This window comes from Varanus komodoensis, unplaced genomic scaffold, assembly GCF_004798865.1.
Source record: "Varanus komodoensis strain SLA01 unplaced genomic scaffold, ASM479886v1 scaffold5, whole genome shotgun sequence".
Lineage (NCBI taxonomy): Eukaryota > Metazoa > Chordata > Lepidosauria > Squamata > Varanidae > Varanus > Varanus komodoensis.
Genome location: NW_025336087.1, coordinates 7553256 through 7577907, shown reverse-complemented (window position 1 = coordinate 7577907; position 24652 = coordinate 7553256). Strand labels below are relative to the sequence as shown.

Sequence of the window (24652 nt, the reverse complement as noted above, 5' to 3'; positions counted from 1 at the left end):
TCTTTATGCATATTATGAAGTTTTCTCTCCATAGCAAAGATCAACTGTTTTAGGCCAGAGAAGAGGGCAGGCTCCCCTATTCACTTCAAGTACACATTGAAAGGAATCAGGAAAGCTTCTTCATGGAGGAATTACATTGAAGAAATGGAAATCTCCATTCAGAATGTGACAAAAACAAAACAAAGACAGGCAGATTTCCAAGCTGAGTCTTTGGTTCAGATTAAATGAGACAGAATATGTTAGGTGTTAATTGAAAAGCAATAGCAGAGGTGGAAGGAAAATAAAGGCCAGGGAGAGAGGAGATTGGCCTGCTCAAGCCTCTAACACTTTATATTATCTGCATCATAAAAATACGATAATAAAAATCTAATAAATAAATTAGAAATAATATATAACCTGTATATTAAAATACTCTGTTCCCTGCAAAAGACAGATGTTTCAGGAGAAAAGAAAGGGATAGCTTGCCAAGATACCACAGACTAGTGACAATACAAGGAAAAGAGAAAATTACCTGGACAAGATGAATCAGAGTGGTGAGGATAGCACATCTCAGCATATTGTGCTCCTCACTTTGTTTCCAAAGGAGAGGTAAATACTGAACCAGGCATCCGACATATGGTCGTATCTGTAATTAAAATCAAAGCAATACCATTTAAACAGATTAATTCAGTTCTATATTTATAAAACCAAAGAAAAAGCTAGCTCCTTTGTTCATGCTTATGAAGGCTCCCAGATGCTTCATGACTGCATATTTACAAGAATGTAGATATTTTCTTAATTTCCGCAAGAAATAAGTGAAACTTTCAGTAACAGGATACTGATGGCTCTTTTTTTAAACTCTTTTATGTTCTCACGGTAGAAAAAACTGCCTAAAATATGGCCTAAAACTATTCACATAAGATTTTGTCGGATGAGTACAAAGGACTTAAGAATTTACACTGAAATTATGATTATGTTCATTCCAATATTGATAAAGGTATTTTGAGGTGATTTTTTCCTCTTGGGTATGGGGATGGTATATGAATACTCAATCCATGGTCCATGGACACCAACTAGCCATCTTTATTCTGAATAATACTCAAGTTATAACGTTTTAAATTTCATATGTTATTTTGTTCACAAAATGTATAGCTATTCATTTTTTCTGTTATGAGAGAAACAATCTAACATGCCATCATTTTTTTAAAAAACACAATTCCTGGCTTAACTCCATTTTTACTTTTTTTGTTTGTTTTAAATCTATCAATGGGCATACACACATACATTTGTAGACCTCACACAATTATTAATCACATTAACTGATTATATTAACTGCACTATAGGTTCTTACTTGTATTTTAAATACAATAAAACAATAATCAATATTATGATGCCTAGTAAGACAGTGCTAGGGTTGACATCTCCTGGATACTGGATTAAGATAGGCTCAACTGATACCAGGAACAAAGCTCTATCTTTGGAGAGGGAGGCAGATGAAGTCACATACCTGCTCCTATCAGGGAACATTTCTGCCGAACGAACTGCTCTTTCCAGTGGTCCCTTACTTAGAAAAAGCTAGCAGGGTTAGGGATATTGATACAGGATGGTGCTAAGGATATGCTAAGAATGTTCCTACTTGGAACATTCAAGCTGGCCTTTCTCATCACTGGCCCTTCCAGAGGGTGGTAATAGTAATGAAGCATGCTGAAAATGTCCATGGATGGAATGACATTGGTTCTTGGGGTGCAGGTTTCCTACCCATTTTAAATATTGCAGTTACTTGCAGATGCAGTTCACTACAAATTAGGGATTTATGTACACCCACTTTTGGAAAGGATTACACTCCTCTCTAAGAGTCAGGCATGCAGCTTGGATGTGGTTGTGCATATTGTGCTGTTCAGGTAGCAGGGAGGGTGTTAGCATGAAAGTTGGGTTAAAGCAATAGACAGAATTATTAAACATATACGATGTAAACAGTTTCACAAGAAGGCTTGTAATCAGAGTATTTTGAGCTCCATCTTGCTTCCCATGTTATTCAGCACTCATATGAAATGCTCAGTGTTTCTCCCTGGAGATACAGAGTCCCACCAATATGGTAACACTGCTGCTCCACTTCATCAGAATCTAAAGAGGCATTGCAAGTTCAGTGGTGGAACTCCCTACTAGGAAGGTGCATGTTATTCTTTATGCAAGGTCCAAACAATTCTCTTTCCATACTTTTTTGAAGTGTCTTCTCAGTGGTTCTCATTTATACTCCAGTTTAATTTTGCTTTTTTTCTTTGACTAGTTTGTTAACTTTTTCTAGGTAAGTTGATTTTACTGTGTTTTGAGTTTTATTCAAAAATTGTTCCCCATCCTTATTTTTAAAAAATGTTGTGAGACTGCATGTGTGCATGCACAGACATACAAAAACAGAACACATATCAGTGTGTTCAGAATATGTGTATAATGATTGCAAAATTACTTCAGATACAATAGCTTATGCAATGTATTTTGTAATGCAAAAGAAATTACATATTGTACGTGACCAACTTACTTGCATATTGACTCTTTCAATTACACAAGAGAGAACATGAAGGACATGCATCTTGGTGTCACATTCTCTAACCTCTTGAAGAAGCTGAAAGAGTAGGGTAAACATAGATTCCAAATACTGTGGAAAAGACAATATGGGTCTGAGTTAGTGGGGACACTGAAACAAATCTTTGCTTACTCTAGATGTAAGCGAAAATATTTGACTAGAGTCGGTTTACTACCTGAAATAGTAAATCATATTACCCTGTACCTTAAACAGCCTACATTATGTTAACTCTTGCTACTCTGCCCCTCACAGAGCAGTCTCAGATCCTATAATACTACATTCTCTGCTATAGCCACTACTATTAACAGCACACATTTCCTCCCTGTACTGAGGTCAGGCTGTCTCATCTTCATCATCCTTCCTGTCCTTGGCATCCTGCCTTTCATCTTCTCCTCCTGCAAATTCTGCCTTCTGTACCATCTTTCCAGTTTTGAAATATGTGAAATTGCTATGGAAATGAAAATTACACAATTTTCTGAACAAACTATCACAGGACGTATTAAGGGAACTATATCTACTGGCTATGCACCACTGACACAGTATAATTTTCTGCTGTGAAGTATCAAGATATCTATCAAGAATGGCAAGGGAGGGAATTATGAACAACCCAAATGACTGTCTACTATGGATGCACCATTAAGCAAACATCAATGTTACATGCAGCATGTTAATTATTTGTAGAACACAACTGTGTTTTAGAATCCCTACAACTGACTTATAACACTCTTTTTCCAGTACTACATCGTCAATAAACAATAAAAAACAGATAACCAATTAACTCTCAAGGCAATGGCAACCAATATGCTGAATTTTATGAGAACTTCAGATTTCACTGTTAAATTCTATCATCACCACAAGAAGGGATTACTTTTCAGTTCAATAGCCTTGTTTTCAAATTTAGTAAGCAATCCTATGGTCCCCAAGCAAGTGTCCAGGGACCATACTATAGTTTGGATTCTCCACTCTGAGGTCAGAGATGGTGCTTCAATTTTGAAAGGGGGAGTCAGAAATCCAAACCACCTCATTCCCTGCAGTCTGCATGGAGACAATCATGATTCCTGCCTCTCTGAGGTTGGAAACTCCACCTGAGAGAGTGGGGAAAGGGAGCATTCTAGTGGGTAAGGAGGGGAAGAGATTGGAGAGATTAGGATATGATTCATCCTGAGCCTCCTCTGGCCAACTTACCTTACCTTCCAAGTGCCCTTACCAGAGGAGAGAAAAAGCCCATCCTCTAGTCCTTGCTTTTCCCCAAACGGGCAAAAAGCAACGAACAGAGGACAAGGTCAAAGATTGCTCCACACACCATGCTAGCTTGCTGCCCAAAAGAGCACAGAAATCTCAAAAGTTTCCAAAGTCTAAAAACTTCCAAGCAGCAAGACTGCCCCACTAGTGCATTTGAAAAACAACACATGTTACATTAATTGTGGTAAGATTTTGAGAAGAAAAAAATTCCAGATAAGGAATGTTTTCATTAAACAGCATTTTATTGTTAAAGTATGCCCTTCAACTGAACTATTCACTTAGTATTACAAATAAAAACACTTACTGGTAAGAATTGCTCTGTCCTAAACTCAAAGTCATCCACAGGTAAAGCACAGTTAAGAAAAACTGGTTCCTTTGTATAACATTTGAAACATTTGAAAAAAGCATCACCAATCCAATATAATTTTACTGGCCTGGTTATACCACAGTACTTTAAATAATGAAAGGATATTAAGTTTTAGAGTTGTAGCTGTCTCAATACGAACCTGAAAGAAAATCAGAATGTATGTTTCCCAATATGTTATCAAATCTACATAATTGTAAAATACTTTCAAAAGAAATACTTGTTACATATTCCAACACATCTACACAATTCAAGGAATTCATGAGTATTTAATTAAAATGCAAGTTAGCTTACAAAATCTTACATTTAAAAACCTATGCATTTAACATCAATTTTGTCCTGAAACATCTTCCCAAAGTGCCTTTTTACCTCCTTTTAAACTCTGCTCTCATTAAACCATGTTTTTAAAATATATGGACATTTTAATTTATCTGAAATGAATGATACTGATATGATATCTATAATTTTATTTTACAACCAAAATGACACTCAACTTGGAAAGCTGAGGAAAAGGTAAAGTGTATCTGTTTGATAATGATGATGCTCTGATTAAGATGAGATAGAAAAAATCATATTATGCAATATGTTCAATATGGAAATTATTCAAAACAATGAGTTTGCTTCAGATTGATATATCTTACAGTGTATTTTACATTTTTTATTAAAAATTTTACCCTTTTATAAGCCCTTTTTTGGGGGCTGGGGAGCTACTGAACTATATGAATTATCAGTTCAGCAGCTGCAAACTTACAGTTTGTAAAATACATATTAATAGTAACTCCATAATATATTTTGAAACAGATATTTTGTCCAAGTGAAATGTATACAGAGAAATATCTGTTTTTCCTCAATAGGCGATAGATAAGCCAACAAAATGGTTCGTACTAAACATTAGGCAATACATATACAGGAAAACAGATGCAGAGGTTTATCATTTAAAAAAACACACACACGTTAACAACAATCAATGGCTCTAATCTAACTTTATCTACACAAGTGTTATTTTGAATGCTACCTGACTCTGAAATATTCCAAGGAATCCATATATCAAATGTGACGTACTTCTCTGGGTTCTGGGTTTATTATATAGTATATTTTCATTTTTATTATTACTTTTTATTTAATAGATGGTTTCTGGATCTGCCAGTAGTATTGGTGGGGGACCACTTCTTGACCTACTCTGTTCTATTGTACTGTAGAATACCATACACATTCATTTTTGTTTAAGTAAAAGAACAGAACCAGCCAGCGGTTCCTGTTTCACATCCCCACTAAGACATATTGAAAGATCTAGTATTGTAAATCCTACCTAACTGATATATTCTGGATAATTATAGGCAGTGTTATGTGATTAAACAGAACAATCACACAGTGCATCAAAGATAGATAGTGTGACTGGAAATATCTACTTAGATAGTCTGGTATAAGTGATGACATAGCTGTCTTACACAAAAAACAAAACAAAAACATAGTAACATAACACTTAGTCTTAAAAGCACTGAACAAAGGCTGAAGTTCCAAACCAATATGCTTCAATTAAGCCCTTTCGTGTACACTATTGGAAAGGACTATGATGGGTTGACTGAAAGCATCCTCTAAAGCTGTGTGTATGAGTACAAGAAAGTGACAGAAAAACATGAGATACAGTTAGTTGCTTTCCTCATGAAAGAGGCATAGGTTTCTTGCTTTTTGGTTGCAGGAAAAGAGGAAGGATGAGAAAAAAGGAAATGACCTAAAATGCAGGACACCAAGGGGCTGTGCGAGACAAAGGGCTGTTGCTACAAGTCATTCTCTACCATGCCAGTGCCTGGAAGCATGTGCATGTACTCTTGGCATTCCACATCTCTCCCCAACCCTTGCGAGTCTGTATCAGTACTTCTGTCCTTGCTTGTGGGCACTAATCTTGACAGGATGGAGAAGTAGAAACTTCCCTTTTTTTTTTTTTTGGTTAATTATAGGCAGAAAGTCCATCTTGCTTAATGGTGAGAAAAGAGCTTAATAAAGGAATTGTAATATAAGGTGTGAGCAGAAAGACAGATTTTTCAGCGTCAAAATAAAAGAGAACCAGTAACTCAAGTGCAAGCAAACAATGCAGCTTATTGTTGGAGAAAAAGATGGTGGTAGAGTTGATGAGGTTTGTGTGCTACTGAAGAGCAGAGGGAATGAATGGTCTAAAGCAGAGGAAGATCCTGTCTCTTCAGATTAGCCAAGCTGTGAGCAGAGCAAACATACCCAATAAAAATCAGGTGGCAGAAATATACTACAAAGGACTGCAAATATACAGCAAAGGACAGTTTATTGCTCCTTTCCCCCAAAAAAATTCTGGAATCTCCTCTCCAAAGACTAGAAAAACTGGGGGGAATTGTCTATTTTAAATATTTCTAGATTGTGCACTATTACTAGAAATATAGTAATATATTTCATCAATATGTTCTTGATATATTTACCTGAGTGATTTTTAACACTGAAACAGCAGTTTGTTTCTAAAGATGCTAAGGTCTTAATTCACCTATGGCTCTAAACAGAGGCTGTTTTATTTCCCTCCAGATCTTTAGGCTAAACATCTCAACAAGAGATATGAGCCTTGGGTACAAGACAAACGGCAACAGGCAAAGGGCTCTTTGCCTTTGGCTTACTGCTTGGGAAGTATTTTGTGGATTTTTTTAATCTACCAGTTTCTGTGTTTGTGGTTAAAACCTACTGAGGCCTGGTATGAACTTAAGAAGAATTAATGGGCATGAGGAGAACTCTCCACTGATTCTTGCCTTGTTATGATGTACCTGGATTCACTTGGTCTTTCTGTCAGTCCAGAGTATTCACAAAGCTCCCCTCCAGCACCATGTTTCGAATGCATCAATTTTTTCTTGTCAGCTTTCCTCACTATTCAGCTTTCACAGCAATAGACAAGTGATCAGAAATAGGATACAATGATCCTGGTCCTGGTCTCCAAGTGAAATGCCCTTACATTTTATTATCTTTTCTAATTTCTTCATTGCTGTCCTTCCGATTCTGTCTTCTAATTTCTTGGCTGTTGTCTCTCTTTGAACTGATGACCATGCTAGGGCAAAATCTTTCCCAATTTCATTTTCTTCACTGTTGACAGTAAAGTCCCATAATTCTTCTGTAGTCGCGATTTTTGCTTTCTTAATGTTCAGTGGTAGTCCTGCTTTTTTTCACTTTCATCAGGAGTTGTTTTATTCATTGCTGCTTTCTGCCAGTAATACTATATCATTTACTTATCTAAAATTATCAATGGATGTTCCATTTTCCAGTTATTCTTCCTCTGATCCTAATCCAGCTTGCCTTATGACATGTTCAGCATTCAAACTGAACAGATGGGGTAATAAAATATATCTTTGTCTGATGCCTTTGCTAATAAGAAACCATTCTGTTTCTCCACAGTATATTCTAGCAGTAGATCCTTCTCCACAATAAATTTTATGTACGAGATTTTGAAGTACATCATCTCACAGAAGAGTGGGGGAAAGGGTAATCTTGGACTATAAAGCTTCCATCTGAGTTAGGACTGTATTTGCGTTGGGACTACTGGCTCCCGTGCTCACTAATACTCTCCTTATCAGAGCTGATGGAAGTGTGAGTGATACATGAGGCTCCAAAGGCTGGTCTCATTGATTTAATCATTTTATGGATACATTTGAACACTTTTGTATGCGGTGCTTCTATATGTTGGAGGCCGCCTTGTGAGGCCTTGACGATAAAAGACAGTTTAAAAATACTTCAAGCAAATAAATAATTGGACAGATTAACTGTGGGCAGGTTTAAACTTTAGCAAAGTCTAGGTTTATCTTGAAAATAAATCCATCTAGAGCTAAGTTTCCTTTGTATGCATTTATTTGATCACGTCTATGCTATTGATATCAACATAAATCCACTAACAAACTTCATTAACAATGTAATGCAATGAAAAGTACTTCGTTAACAAAATAATGCAATGAAAAGTACACACTGGGTTATACTCAAAAGTTGACACTGCACCAATGGATGAAATTGCCACCTTGCCTTCAGCCCTGACACACCCTACAAATCTGCTCCTGAGGATTGGAGAATCTTCCAGAACAGATTTAGGGGCATGCGAAGAATGCAGTTAGGAGAAGAAACGTTCCCAGTGCAATCTTGCTAGCACAAGATTGAGTTTAATCCTCTGTCTGCAAACTCAAAAAGATTAGATACATGATAAATCCAAAATATTTGTCCAAGATACACACAAACACGCACACACACACACAAACATATACATACCACTAAGTCATGGTCTTGAAGCAAATTGCAAATTGCTTCATATAACATAGGTCTCAAGTCAGACTTAAATTTCACAGAAATCCATTGTCCAATTAGCCATATCACCCTCCGACGTATTGGTTTATACCTTAAGACATAACAGTAATTGTGGTTTAAGGGTAGGATTAGTAAAACTCTAGTACATTATACCTTTAAACTCTTGAACTGCTAAACATTAATGTCCAGTTAGCTTATCATTTATCACAGGAAAAGGCAAAATTCTATAACCAACTATATAATATTGCAGAAGAAATAGTCAAAGGATCTTTTTCTGACAAAACATACAAAATTAATCCATAACTATTTCCATAAGGGAAAAATGTGCACTAAAGAACTTTTAATCCCTGACAAACACTCTAGAATAGAAGTCTGTTGGACATTTCTGTGAATTTCTCATCTTCGATTATATTGTTTTATATTGTTTAATTGTGTATTTTTTATTGCTGTTTATTTATTGCTTATTGTTGTGAGCCATCCCGAGGCTTCGGCGAATGGGGCAGCATAGAAGCTTGCTAAATAAATAAATAAATAAATAAATTCTTTTCTGCAGTCACTGGAAGCATAAGCATATTGGAATCTATAGTTCCCACAATATTAATATTCTTTAACAAACAAACAAAGGACTTCTTTTAAAAATTAAAAGTCTTGGAAGCACAAGTCACTACAACCCAGTTCTGTTACTCAGTAAGCTGTCAATATATATATAATACTGAATATTGTATGTGTCCTACCTTCCAAACCCTATCAAAGCTTCATACAGCCCACTGTATATTAAAGAATGAGAACAGAGGGAAGCAACATACAAAGAACCTGCTGTATAAGCACTTATTTCAGAAGCAAGCCCTAGAATAAGGGGGGCTGAACACTTTGCAGCTCTAAACATGGACACTCTTAGACTGAAAGAAGATGTACCAATAAAGGATCATGGGTATTTCTTCAGTGGAGCAAAGCACTGTCCATATCATTATGATAGTAAAAACCATTATCCTGAACTGTAAAAGACAACTTTGATCTCTTTTATATCAAAACATAAATGAATTTATATTAAAGCAAATAAAAGGGCATATACCTGTTGTGAGTGACTTGCAATTCTGCTAGTAGCTGGTTTTTAAACCAGTGATCAAAATCCACACTGTCAAATAGTTCATATGCTGCCAGGCCAACTGCATTATATACTGGAGAGGGGAAAATTTAATGTCATTGTCATTCATTTTTAAACTAATCTTCTTAAAATATGTATTTTAAATTAAATAAGCTACTTAGTTCAACAAGAAATATCATTTACACCTACATACATACGCTCAACGCATGTGTGCATGCAGGGGAAGGAGGGAGGTATGCTCCTTAAAACTGTTGCCTTGGCTCCAAGAACCTAAAAATAGCCCTGCTTATCTAAATTCAGAATTTTGGTGGCCAAGGATTTGTCGATGGTAAGCCCACAAACAGGGTATGAGCATGTATTTTAAAAGCCAACTGCAAAAGCAGAAGCTGAAATGTTTAACTATGCATTCTAAAACTTCTGTTTGGTCATATGTGTAAAAACAGATTCGGAATATTGAGAAAACTATTTTAAGGATGCTAAAGAAAATTCAAATATTGTCTTGCTCAATATGATCATCTAGCCCAGCATTCGAATATTACTTGCCTTGGAATTTCACATGAAGAAAACAGTGCAGACAATAATTTTCTAATGACCTGATTTACACTAACCCATGGTTTACAAAATTTACAGGTTACTGAATTGTGTATTGATGTGATATGCAATCATGGTTAACAATCAACACTCCAGAAAGAGAAGTCATGTTTTATTGTTTGTTCATGAACTCTGCATTGTTTAAACTATGTGTGGTCATTACATGTGAGCCTAGAAATGTGGATTGTTCATGGACTGTTTTGCCAGGCTACAGAGAAAGCAAGCAAGAGTGGAAACAAAACAGAACACAAAACCCATACGTTCTACATTCTAGTACTACTGTGCACAAACAACCCAACCTTTGAGAAGAGAAACTATGTGTTGCTCTCTTGTCTACCAGTCAAACTCTGAGTAAGGCAACTAACAATGGGTTAAATAACAACCATGGATTAACATTATGTGCAACTGAGGTTATTAGATGTATGCCCAGCATCTGTTAATCAGAAGCTCACTATCTCTGAACAAGAAGCATCTATTCAGGTAACTTGGTTAAACATTTATTTAAAAATTGCCAATTCTATTCCTTTTGGAACCAAGCGACCACCATTCTCCAATTGAAGGTTATTTTTCACCTACTATATACAAAGAAAAAAGACTATCTCCATTTACAATGCTTGAGATTACCATTTCTCCTGCATCTAGTTGCATGTGTGCCTGTGTGTCTACCCATACATACAACTGTACAAAATAAGTTTTGCAGAACAATCCTATAAACATCCCACTGAATTCAATCAGCATTACTCTCAGAAAAACACATATAGGATTGTTTGAAATGCAACTTAAAAGATGAGATGTTCTACAAATCTTTTCCTCAAAAACCCTATTCTTAGACTCTTCTGGCTTAACTGTTTACTTTGTTTACTTTGATATTTGTTTTCAACAACTAAGAGCATTGCAATTTTAATTATTAGAACAAATTAGAAGACACACATCCACAAATCCGCCTATGTAAGGTAAGAGAAATTTAATTTACCAGCATCTTTAATTAGTAGAGTCTGGGTATCATCCATATTAGTGGGCCCTGAAAGAAATGCAGGTTTATTTCAGATGATTAAATTGAAAAAAAAATAGTTAAGATAATACGTATGTAAAAATAATTAGCAAGTAAAGCTATAATGCATAAAAAAGGAAGAGGAGGAAAACCAAGTAAATTTTGAAGACTGGAAATGGCATGTAGCATATACAAATGCTGCTCAGTCCTGACCTCCTAAACCATGGGTCCTCAAACTACAGCCTGCAGGCCGCATCTGACCCATCATGCCTATTTATCCAGAGAAAACGATCTCCAAGCAAGTCCAAAAGCTCTGAGCTGGCACAGGCATTCTTTAAAACTGAGCAGAGAGAGAGCCGGCACATGTCCAAATTGCAACAGCTCAATTGCGCATGCGCCAGTTCCCACCCGCCCCCATTGCATGCTTATCCAGAACGGGAGTACGGAGCGGGAAACAGAAGAGAGGTGGGTGGAAGAGAAAGAGAGACAAAGACCAAGATGAGAAAAGGATTGAAGGTAACAAAAAATAACTTTTTAAATCTGTTTTTAATTATGCGAACCCCGGAGCAGCCAGGCCCATGGCCACCACCTCACCAAGCCTGCCGCCACCTTACTGTGCCCGTGCTCGCCACTGCTGCCTTTCAACTGGGCCCCTGTTGAAAGTTTGAGGACCGCTGTCCTAAGCTATGGTTTGGAAAAGTAAAAGAATGTGACACTTCCATGTAAGCCAGTGAAACTGACTGAGATCCTTCTGAAGCATCACAACAATGCAAACACCAAAACAGAATAAGGCCTATTTGAAGCATCTGTGACTGCTCCATCCCTCTATCACGTCAGAGACACATCTCATTCTGTTACATTCTCCCTCTAGACAAAATATTTGATTCCTAAGCTTATTTGGAAAATCTGGTATTTGCCCTTATTTATATAAGTTTCACTAGAAATTTTACATCAGACTCATACAGTTAAGAGCGTGGTTTGCACCATTTATGTTAACACAAAAACTTTCCTTATGTAAGGGGTCAAGGAATTTCTTGGGGCACAATTTCTTGGTGCCTCCTACTCCCAACCCAGCCAGCCTGTCCAGAAGGATTCCATGGTCGATGGTATCGAAAGCCACTGTGAGGTCCAGGAAAACCAACAGGAATGCACTCCCACTGTCTCTCTCCCTGCACAGGTCATCATACAGGGCAACTAAGGCAGTTTCAGTTCCACAGCCGGGTCTGAAGCCAGACTGAAATGGGTCTAGATGGTCAGTTTCCTCAAAGAGCGCCTGGAGTTGTCCCACCACCACCCGCTCAAGCACCTTTCCCCGAAACAGGATATTGGCCACCAGCCTATAGTTGGAGGCCATCTCTGGGTCCAGAGATGCCCTCTTCGGGACAGACCTGATCATCGCTTCCTTCATATAATCTTATCCAAACACTAGCTGGTGACCATGTCAGAAGTAAAAAGTATGACAGCTAATTGAATTTCAGTTATCTGTTTCCAGTAATCTTTGACATAGTCCTTATAAGAGCCCAACTTCTAGTTATGGAACAAATCTTTAGAAAACATAGAAGCTTAACACCTCACGGTAAAAATGTAAGTACTCCACATTCTACAAACCACATAATCTTATATAGTACTTCAAAAGTACCTTGTAGTTTATGAACCATTTCTAGAAGAACTGGAGTGAGAGTCTGATTATATTCATGAAAAATATCAATGAAGAGTACTTCTGTGCAGGGCTGGAAAGAAAAACAGAACATTAAGAACATTACTAAAGAGAACATGAAACATGCAAAGTATTCTTCAGCTAATGTCAAAACAGGACCTAATCAACCTTTTCGAATAAAAGTTCATGTTTTCATGGTAAGATGTATAAAGTAAATTAATAATATTGAACCAATATAAGAACTGATAGGATAGCATAGAAATGCAGTCAGCTTCCTGGAGCAGCTAATTTTCAAAATTGGCCTGAAACAGCATGAGGCCATGAATATAACTAAATAGTGCTTTGAAACATGAACTGCTATATTGTACCCATCAGTGGCAGTGCTTATTTCTGTAACTTATAAATCTTTATCTCTACTACAGACTGTTTACACCTGTCCAATTTAAACAGAGCTTCCTACAGTTCTATCTTCTTGAGCTAAGTGCCTACACACTTTATGAACTCTGTTTGCCATGGTAATGTATGGTATATTGGATAAAGGTTAATAAAAATGTAGCAGAACTGTGAATGGGAAAAATTGGAGATCCTCTCCATATACATGTGTGAATGCAAAAAAGCTTGGACCAGAGTCACAAGCATCTCTAGATCTAACCATGAAACATATGCTTTGAGATGATTCTTTCCAAAAACAAAAATATTACTTCTCATGGCCCTTGTCATCAGCTAAGGGTAGCGATCTGACTAATCTTAGCTCTTGTGTAACAATTTTTGGTGAAATAAGATGGGTATTACTTACACATGAACTTGTGTCTGTGTTCTTGAGTAAATTCCCTCACTGAATTTAACATAACCTACAATCAGCTGTGTGAGCATCAAGTCTTTTTCCATGGCCACTGAATTTCCTGCCATACACATCTGATTGAAAGTGCACAGTAACAACGGAATCACAAAAGAACTGTCATGTGGACACAGTCCTAAGGATATCCCTATTTGTAAAAAAGGATGTATGGAAAAAGAAGAGGAGGATATTTGATTTCAGGCAGGGAAAAAATCAAAGGCGGGGGGCAACAGGAGGTCAAACACATGTGAGTAAAAAGCCAGCTAATCCAGAAAGATCAGAGATAACAAAGATCATTAGAGCCCCTGTAGCTTTTTCACCGAGACTCTATGGTCAAGCAAGGTGGTGGGGCAGGGAGCTTCCCAGGGAACTGGGGATCCAAAGGAAAGATTCAGGACTCCAGCCCTAGACTGCTCCCTGCTAACATTTCTGACCTCTTTAACCTCCTGCATTCACAGTATATAGATGATTTTGCCAGTGTGTGGAAGGGTCTTGTCAATATAGGAGAATACTGTGATGGACTGCATCATAACATGTATTACAGGTCAAGACAATAGCTATATTCAGCAAAATAATAATATATCTCCTTAAATTAAATGTACTATGCTTACCCTAATACTGTATTTCCAAGAATCTCCTCCTGTCTCTTCCACAGCTGCAGCATGCAAACAAGAAAGTAAATTTTACACAAGTATCGAGTAGTTTTTAGTTCAATATCTCACAAATGTATGAGTAGATTTCTGCATGATTTTTAAATAAAAACAATTTTTAAAATGAAGAGTGTTTGTGGAAACATTGCAGCATTGTACACATATTCAACTTTTACACTATTTCTAAATACCTCAAAAAACTAGCATATTATACATTCAAATAAATTTAAGTTGAAAGAATTAGTAGCTTCTTACTAAAGCCTTCTGGATCCTCTTCCCACATTATTAACTCTTCTTCAGTTAACAGGAAATACTGAGTGACTAACCGCCTGCATATCTCTGTTAATGTTGGGTATGTGAAGAATGATGCCTTTATCTTATGAGCTTCAAGAGTTTCAGGGCTGCTATCTGTAATAAATAGTTCTATTAAGTAATACTTTAGTAATATATGATCAGGTCAATACTTAAATAACATTTCAAAAGTGAAATAAATAACATTACCTTCCACATTTTTGGATGGCTTGTAGGCATAGTTTTTGACAATCATCTTAATCAGATTCATGCACTGAACAATAAATCGCTCAAACACAACTCCTTCGCCCGCCTCTGTGAAAACACAGCTTACAGCAAATTCCAAGGATCTCTGAATTAGAGAGGTAAATGAAAAGGGATGCTGGTCCAGGAAATCTAAAAGCTAAGAGAAAAACAAAATGATGTTAAGATAAATGCAAACCAAAAACAACCTGGTAATAATAAGATGAAAAATGCAATTAATGGAAATGTATTAGCAAATTTTGCACAATATGCAAATTAGGTTGTAGCTGGAACAATGTAATCCCATAAACCTCTTCCCAACTGGAGCAAGAGCCCATGGTGGAAGGTGAGAGCTGACTGGTGTCTCTGAACACTAGGACCAGGAGAAGCTAACAGATCAAAGTGCAAAGTCACACCTGGATGTGGAAAGGAGAAGACTAGTCATGCTGTGTTTTGGAAAAATGTAAGAAAGTAGAAGGGGGGTGCTTCCTCTCTCTTGCAGTTGCAATGGAGAATAATCAAAATGACTTAAGTGATATTAAATGCCTCCTTCCTCCCCATGTCCTTTACCACCATGAAAACTATTTATTCTACTCATCTGTTCAAACCAGGCACACATAGTATTAATAAAATTCTGAACTGAGTTTATTCAGCTAAAATGTTTAATAACTTACCACTTTAGTGAAAAGAATTATAGTCTTTTCTAGTCGATCTCTGCAGACATGATTTGCTTCTATACTTCTACCTGGTAAATGAAAAAAAAAGATTATTTTCAGTTGTCTTAAATTCCATAGAAGCAACAATTCTAGAATTAAAAAACAGCAAACATATATAAAAAATGCCAGCACCTTAAAGGCTAACAGAACTGTCATGCCATAAGATGTAGAGTTCAGTTCTATGGAGGAAAGTGTAAGCCCCTGAACATGGAAGCTCACACTCCCAATGCAGAGGAGGAAGACTGGTGGAGGCCATCTTTGCCTACCCACTCATTGGATGGCTCTTTGGGGCCATCAAGAGACAGTGTTACACACAGGAAGGAAAGAGGCTGCAATGGCTTCAGTATACCTCAAACCCTGGCTGCCCCGGTCTCTTCCCTGAAAAATAGCAATTTATATATCCCATATAGGTAACACAGTGGCAATGAGTCTGTGCTAGGAAATCTAACTGTAAATCTCCCCTCTGCCATGAACATCCTGGCCTGATTTACATGCAACTCTACCATAGGATTTTTAAAAACTCGTGTTGAAGGGGACATACTCCTACAGCTCAGATTTGAACTTCATGTTAAATAATCAAGAAATGAAGTGTCCTTGAATTGTTTAGCTGCACTGGCTGGTAGGAGAAGCCAAGCAGGCATGATCAAGTAGCATTGAACTAACATGCTGGCTTGTTCCCAACAACCAAAGTTTTTAACAACAATTTTGCTGTGTGCGAATCAAGTTGTCAGATGGCCTTACACAAGCCACACTTCCTCAGTCTCAGGCCCTAATATTTAATATGAATGAATTATAACACTGAACACCATTACAGGATCGTTGCAAAGGCTAATGCAGTTAATTGCAATTTAAAATATCCAGCATTCAAGAACTCAAGTTGTACCTGCCATGACTGATCTCCCAATTCAGTGTTCTGAAAAGTTAACAACCAATGTTGGATCTCAAAATCTCCAGATGTGAATGAAATACAACCAGATCATATCCTTAATAGGACATTTTAAAACTCAAGTGATATGCATTTTTAATTACAGTATGTAAAGATACTTTTTGTAAGTCTCTTAAACTTCAAAATAAATTTTAAAAAGTTTATTTTTGTGATAACTATTTCTAGTAATAAATCTTTATGTTAAGAAGTGTTTCTCTTTTGGCAACAGAAACTAAGAGAGCAATCTTAAACAATTTGATCAATCGTATGATGCTTTGAGTGTAATGGAGCATACTTCCTCATAGGTGTGCACTCCTAAACACACTGACTAGGAAGCAAATCTCAGTGAATACAAAAGAACGTACTTGCACTGTGTTACATATTTTACTATTAATTCAGCACTGACACTACTTGGGATTAAAAACAGAATGCATAACATGAAAGCAAGCCCTTAAATACTTACTACATTCTAAAAATTGCTTTAGCCGCTCAAATACTGCATGCAGAAATCCCTACAAAATATAAAAACAACACACATGAATCCAACTGTGCTATATTTGCCCTTTTAAAAAATTAAGGAAACATTTGCATTACAAAAGTATTTAGTTAACCTGTTAGGAGCAATACAGGGGAGCCCAGTGCAGTAGAGGCATAGAAAAGGAAGGTAAGTGAGATCTAGGTAGAAATAGAATAGCTATGGGACACGAGTGGGGCAGGGCACCTCAGGGCCAAACTAGACCTTATGCTAAATATGTATCTGCATTCAACCCATGTGCGTTTTGTTATTTGAGTAGCACGCACAAGGAAATGGCAAATAAAAGCTTCCACCCAGGATTAATAGGTGCTGGCCTGGGTGCAGGGGAGATTTCCATCAAGACCACTGCACAGATATAAAGCAGGAGTGCAGAACTTCTTTCAACCTAAGGACCAAATTCAATTTTACAGATTTTCTCAGAGCGCATTCCAGTGGTGGGTGGAGGCCAAAGACAAAAGGGGGTAGTGCCAAAAATACTTGCATATTATAGCTCGAAGCTGATAAGACAGTAGCAAAGCTGTTTGGAATAGGGAAAAGTGGCACAAACACAGGGAAACCGCCAAACAATTGATTGTTGAGGAAAAGAGAGCGGGGCCAGGACACAGAGCCATGGCTGGGTCTAGAAAGACAGACAGATTCATTGCATATATCATCTAGTTTTACGAGGACCTATAGAACAGAGCAGGCAGCTCAGCATGGAATTTGTTGCAATTTAAAATAAGAAGATACAAACAAAAGTAGCTTTTCAGGTTTTGGCTGAAAATGTGCTCCAACTCTAATTTCCAACTCTAATTTCAATCTTCTGATTATTAAATATAAAAATAATAAGAAAAAAGGAACAGAAAAGTACCTACCAATTTTATCACTTAAATCTCCTATTCCTTTTGGATAAGCAGTCACTACCTTATCAAATCTCTGGGGTATCAAACATGTTCCATTTTGATTCTAAATCCTGTTTGGTCAGTCTACCAAAGTTTACTATTAATATTTTCATGTATTTTTTTCAGCAGGAAAAACTGTTTAGCTCCCTAGTAGCACTAATACACTCTAAGGAAGTATTTTAACCAGAATAAAATAACATTTGTGAATAATAAAGACTGTTCCTTCCTTACCATCACCTCTATGTTCCGATGAGGTTCCACAAAACCATGAACGGTCAATTTACGAAGTACTGAAAAATGATACAGCATTACAACCTCATTACGATATCACTACTGTCATAAAATGTACCTACTATCTAATAGCCAACATATCGCTACAAAGTACTAGCTGTGATTTGGTTTGCCTGTAATGGATGCAATGGAATGGCTGGAGGTTGAGTATCAGAAAGGCTGTAGTACATGCACTGCAGCAAAGTATGAGCTACTTAACCTATGATTTCCTGCTGTTATGCACAAACACCCCAACACTGTCAGGAAAATTTTAATTATAAGCACTAGGAAAATGCTGCTAGATAAAGGAAAGATAAGATTTTTTGTTGATGTGCAAAGGGATAATGAAATCTTTTCACCTACTTTACGATGCCTTCTCAAAGAAAATATGCAGTATGTACTTTAATTAGAAGTATGTTCTTTAACTTCAATTTCAAACAAGTGAATTAATAAAAGAATGCTAAGATGTTTAATAATAAGCAGCTTGGAACAAAGAGTGCTTGTGCATATCACATTATCAGTATAAAATACGAGTGGGTAATTTTTACGCTATTTTATATGTCTCTGTGTATAAAGTGGGGGAGAGGGAACCTACAGAACCTTACACAAAATTGCTCATTTAAGAACAGAACAGAAGCTTTAAGTGGAGAAATGAATTATTAATTCTGCTCTCTGGGTCAGCAACATGTTATCAGAAAAACAAAAGAATGTACGTGTATTAAAGTTTCTGAACAGCCAAAATATTTCACTGCATTAGTAGAAAATTTGAGAGTCTATTCAATTGTACACATTTATATTGAAATATCAATTTGTCATTTACCTTTCAAGGATAGTAGAGTTCTTTCTAATGAATTAGTCATAGCCGTTTCATCTCTAGTATAAATCTGCTGGAGGAATGTATCTGTATGGTGATTCCACAAGGAACAGGTAAAGCTATAAATTCCAGAAGCTAGCTGCAATTTTAAAAAGTTTGATACAAATAAAACAGGCATCGCCAAAATCCTTCATAACAGAATAGAAGGCACTAATCTAGCTACAGTGAGTCATACAAGTGATGAAATTTAGGTTAGTAATGACCAAGTTGCCCTGCTGCGACCTGCAGTGCGATCCTAAGCACGTTCACTCAGAATAAGTTTGCTTTAGCCCATCGGCACTTATTTCTTAAAATGTGTATTTTGAATTGCAGCCTTACAACTAAAATTTAGCTGGATCTAAGCCAGAATCCAAAAAGCAATATAAGCTCTTACAAGAGGCTTGTTCTAACCAGGTAGATATTTTGGCATTTTATCTTTGAAGACCTGAGCCTCACTCCCATGCTGCACAAGAAAACTTTCACCTCAGCTTCCAAAGATGTTTTAGAATGGTGGGCTGCTGTTTGAGCAAAAAGCCCTTTCACATCATAAAACTACTTTTAAACTATACTTTTATAGTTTTTGGTTTTTTTGGATTCTATAGAATTCTTTAGAATTCTTTGGATTCAATGGTTATTGCAGATTATTTACAATGAGTTATTAAGTTGTTGCACCCAACAAGCCAACATTTGTAAGCTGACTGCAGTGCAAACCAGGCCAAAGTATAATTCAAGAATCATATGTTAAAAAAGCAAATCACTGCAAAACCAGTGGGGTTTTATTTCAAGCCTCAAGTAATTTATGTATGCTTTCATGCACCATATTGTTTACCTGATTTTAATACAAGAGTGGCACAGTACTCCTAATCTTTAATTACAAGTTAAGATCACTGGACCATGTGATCCTCCTGCCCCAGTCCCTTCCTTCTTACAATAATATCCTCTATTTAGATTGATCCATAGTTAAGGACTATATCTACAACATTAACCATAGTTAAACTAACCAGATCCCGAAGATAATAGTTATGATCAGAATCCCTAGCAATAAATTATAATTTAAAAATGTATTAGAGATGGAGGGTGTTGGGTCTGTATCAGACCATTGTTGAGACTGACACAACATTCATCTGAAAATTCTCATTTCATTTTCAATCCAAAACAGTCTAAAGAAAAAATGGAATTCCAGATCATGCAGCAAAAATAACTCAAGCACTTCCAATCTCATGTAGGAAATGTGTTATCCCAAAACATAATTCAGTGTGGCGTAGTGGTTAAGAGCATGGGACTGGGGCTCAGACAACCTGGGTTCTAGTCCCCGATCACTCATGCAGCCAACTGGGTGACTTTGGGCCAATAACAGACTCTCAGCCCAACCTACCTCACAGGGTTGTTGTGGGGATAAGATGGAGTAGAATGATGTAAGCTGCCTTGAGCCCTTTGTAGGAAAAAGGCAGGATATAAATTGGAAAATAAATAAATAAATAAATAAAATAATAATTCTAAGAGAACATTAGTAAGTGTGACTACTTCTACTGAATTTGATATTTGGTAAAGTTCAGAACTGAACAATGGTAAGCCCTTTTCAATGTGAGACAACTGAAAGCTTTGGAACAAACTGCATTTCTATGTCGTGCATCAACTCAGGAACTGTGGTTTGTTCAAGCTGGTAACAGTAATCATCTAACTCTAAACCATGTTTAAAAATTGCCTGCAAAGCAGGCTCGGCAACTAGGGCTTAAAGTAGATTTACAAATTATAGTTATTCATTGAAAATATTTCAGGCTACTTTAAAAATACAAAATAGCTAACAAAGAAAAAGATGAGTTCTTATATACTCTTATATACTCTTCTTATGTACTATTGTATTTCAATGTATTTTATCATGTTGTAAGCCGCCCCGAGGTTTCGGCAAGGGGTGGCATAGAAATGTAATAATAATAATAATAATAATAATAATAATAATAATAATAATAATATACAAAATAAAACCAACCACATAATTTTTGTCAACTGTTAAAGAATTGCATGGGAAATGCTTGTGCCTTTCCCTCCACCCCTTCCACATTAACCATTGTGTTATGTCTACACTGATCAAAGCAGTAACAGAGGTTCTCCTTTGAACCAAAGTCTGAAATGAAGATATGAAGTTCATTTCCAACTTTGGTTTAAAGCTAACTTGGGCCAGTATTAACCTAGTTTCAGACATAGGCTGCAAAGGGAAGGAAATGGAGAAGTTTATTATGGGGTGGGGGGAGGCTGAGCTCATCCAAGTTCAGACAAAACTACTGATCTTTTAATCCTGGTTAAGACATTGGAAAAATCTATATATGTGTCATTTACTGCTTAGGTGTTGTAAACAAGCTCAATTACAAAAGAACACATTTTGCCAACAGGCTGCCCTCAACTACATTAAAGGTTAAACATAAATATTTTCAACCTGGAGAAAACCACTTTCCACATTCCCAGCTGGGTGTTGTTGTTACTTAACTCTGTTTTCGACTGCATAGATCAGAAGTAATGTAATAGCATGCCCAACAGGAGGAACTAGCCTGGCTAAAATGCATTACTGGAAGTAATACTTACATCATAGAAAAGTTTCCTATCTGCAGCCAGTCGTTTAGATGCCAAAGTCTTTGTGACATGATAGAAGGTAAGTAAAGCTCTATGTTGACGAAGATCATCTTGTATTTTAACAGATTCTACAAGGGTAGGAATAAGTTCTGGCCATTGTCTAGGACAATCCAGCCTAGCAACCTTTGCAATCAGCACAGAAATCTGTGTGGCAATCTGCAAAGACAACCAAATGAAAAACCCACAGTCAAGACAGCAAGCACATTATGATCTGAGTGTACTAGGCCTGTAAAACAACTGTTTCCCACTTTAATTAGCCTCACACATCTGATGTCAGCCACCATTTCAATAAGTTATACAGAGAAGATACATTAATTCAATTCAAGATTAATGCTGTAAGAGCAAAAATAACAGTTAAGTAGAATGTGAAATAAAATGCTGCAGTTCGGAATGCTCCTGTTCTCTTTTCCAGCCAGTCAGCCCTTTTCCAAGCTATTCCATTCTGTTTCCTGTGCCCAACCCCAGTGGTGCTCCTCAACGCTCAATCAGCTTTCTCTGGCTGCTGAGCACAACCAGCTCATGCTGGGCTCTATTTGAGGTCCTCAGATTAGATCTCTTGCTCTAAACACATTCGGAACTTCTGAAAACCTTGGGATTCCTTCAATTCTCCCCTTTTATTTATGGAGGGCACTCTTTAGGCTATGTAAAGAAGAAGGGGACAGCAGAGGATGAGGTGGCTAGATGGAGTCACTGAAGCAGTTGGTGTGAGCTTAAGCGGACTCCGGGGATGGTAGAGGACAGGAAGGCCTGGAGGAATGTTGTCCATGGGGTCGCGATGGGTCGGACACAACTTTGCGACTAACAACAACAACAAGGACTGCTATTCAACCCTGATCTTCAGAAGAAGAGGGAATGATAAACTGCACACAACTTAATTTCCTCTTTAGTTTTGGGCTTAACAGTGTATTGAACCTCTCATACATATAAATACAACAAAAAGCAGCACAACCAGAAAGAGATATTGAAGAGGGCCAGTGTGTTGTAGTGGTTAAGAGCATGGGACTGGGACTCAGACGACCTGGGTTCTAGTCCCCACTCAGCCATGGAGCCAACTGGGTGGCTTTGGGCCAGTCACAGACTCTCAGCCCAACCTACCTCACAGGGTTGTTGTTGTGGGGATAAGATGGAGAAGGAGATGTAAGCTGCCTTGAGCCCTTTGTAGGAAAAAGGCAGGATATAAATCTATAAATAAATAAATAAAAGGGGCACAAAAAGGCGAAATGCACACTGTCCTACATTAGATTTGTCCTACATTAGATTTCTGAAAGAAAAACGGTGTCCTTCAATATGATTACTCTCATCCTAACTACATTTTCTTTAAATTGAGTTATACTGATTTTGATGAAGGTAACTTTCAAGTAAGAATGGTCAGGATTTTAACTTCCATTATATGATTTAGTGAAATTTAATTCAGTGAAAAGTGTCTTTTCACAAAGATCCACAAATATGACTGTATTTTCCCACATTTATGCAGGCAACCTACAACCAGCATTACCTCAGACGTCATGAATCTGATAGATTCCTCAACTCAGTGCCCTTGAGATGTTTGGATTACAACCCCAACAATTCCTGACCATTGATCATGCTACCATGGCTAGTAGGAGTTCTAGCCCAAAACATCTCAGGAATACCTGGGTGAGAAAGGTTGGAGAAAGATGTTGCCTATGAAGTCATCATGCCAAATAAGTTAGTTAGCCTTCCAGGGGGTTTTTTGCTAGAAATTCTATTGAAAACAAAGAAAAGGAAAGGAAAAATACTGAAATTGACTTACTTTATGGATTTCTGATTCATCTTCTGCAAGCACAAGGATACACAGTTGCTGTCTAAGCTAATATGCTAATTAACTACTATTAACTATATTTCCTTATGCGATCCAGCATGGAATATTTCCTCAAATATACAATGGATTTAAAACAAAAATTAAATCCATTCCATTCTGAACTTAACCAACTTAAAATTACAAGACACACCTTTAGAAAGAGTTCATATGTATCTTTTTATCATCACTAACCTGATTTATTGGCTCATTGAAATTTGCAATAAGCCCTGCACGCAATGTAGATTTCTCGTCTTCTGAAAGGGCACTGTTTATTGGAGAATTAAAGCTATCATTAGTAATGTACATGAGAATGTAATTTCTAATTTCTTAGAACTGATACACTGAAGAGCTTTTTTTGCTCAGAAAGAATACAGGAATGCTGAAGCATACTTTCAAGCAATGCTCAACTTCTTTAAGCTACAGGCAATCAACTCAGGTAACTGCTTTACCTTCTTATCAAGAAATGAATGAAAAAATGGAAAACTCATTATGCTATTTCAAGAACCAGCATGATGTAACAGATAATGTTGGACACTACAGCTTGAACTTCTTGGGTGGTCTCAAACAGGGTGCTTACTCTCCAATATACATGCTCAGCTGACCTGCCTCGTTACAGAAACTGTTTTGTTCACAGAAGTGCTGAATCTCCATTTCATGAGTAGTGGCTGACACTTGCAAAAGGGAAAAGTGGGGACATAAGCACCCTGTTGGATACTGTCCATGGATTCAATCACTGAACTTCACTGACTCAGCCATGAACCAATCTGCATGAATTTGGGCCAGTTACTTTCTCTCACCAGGGTTGCTCGAAAGATCAAAAGGGCAGCTTCATGTACACTACATGGAGTTAGCTGGTGGATGAGTGGGATACAAACATGATAAAGTGTGTCTCTTTTACTTGCTGATAGCCAAGAATAATGCACATACATGGGCAAACGGCATGCCAATGTCATTAAAAAATGAAGCTTAACAGATCAACAGCTTGAATTTAAGTGCAAAAAGAAATTCTATCCAAGATATGAAACAGTCCAAAACCTACACCTAGAAACAAAGAACTGTGACCTAACATTTTTCTGCAATCACTTGTACAAGAGCTCCCAGAAGATTTCATACGAGACTACAGGCATCTTCAAGCTATTATGCTTCCTGTGTACCTCTACTTGGTCTTACTTTTATTTTGATATGCAAAACTCTAGT

At 37.1% G+C, this 24652-nt stretch overlaps 1 protein-coding gene across 2 annotated transcripts in view; it reads right to left on the bottom strand.

Annotated features, from left to right (window-relative positions):
• Nucleotides 1–24652, bottom strand: part of IPO11 (importin 11) — a 94839-nt gene that overhangs the window by 53421 nt on the left and 16766 nt on the right. Inside the window, exons 5-21 of one of the 2 annotated variants that reach the window (XM_044446222.1) lie at nt 23648–23720; nt 21589–21792; nt 18976–19108; nt 18117–18175; nt 16933–16981; nt 15503–15573; nt 14796–14988; nt 14550–14717; nt 14256–14299; nt 12789–12879; nt 11132–11179; nt 9535–9640; nt 8427–8553; nt 4275–4308; nt 4107–4147; nt 2516–2632; nt 512–625 (exon numbers count right to left, since the gene is read on the bottom strand). In XM_044446222.1, the coding sequence (XP_044302157.1) occupies nt 512–625; nt 2516–2632; nt 4107–4147; nt 4275–4308; nt 8427–8553; nt 9535–9640; nt 11132–11179; nt 12789–12879; nt 14256–14299; nt 14550–14717; nt 14796–14988; nt 15503–15573; nt 16933–16981; nt 18117–18175; nt 18976–19108; nt 21589–21792; nt 23648–23720 (1672 nt within the window). The remainder of the gene's footprint in view (nt 1–511; nt 626–2515; nt 2633–4106; nt 4148–4274; nt 4309–8426; nt 8554–9534; nt 9641–11131; nt 11180–12788; nt 12880–14255; nt 14300–14549; nt 14718–14795; nt 14989–15502; nt 15574–16932; nt 16982–18116; nt 18176–18975; nt 19109–21588; nt 21793–23647; nt 23721–24652) is intronic. The other variant, XM_044446223.1, reaches the window with a different exon arrangement.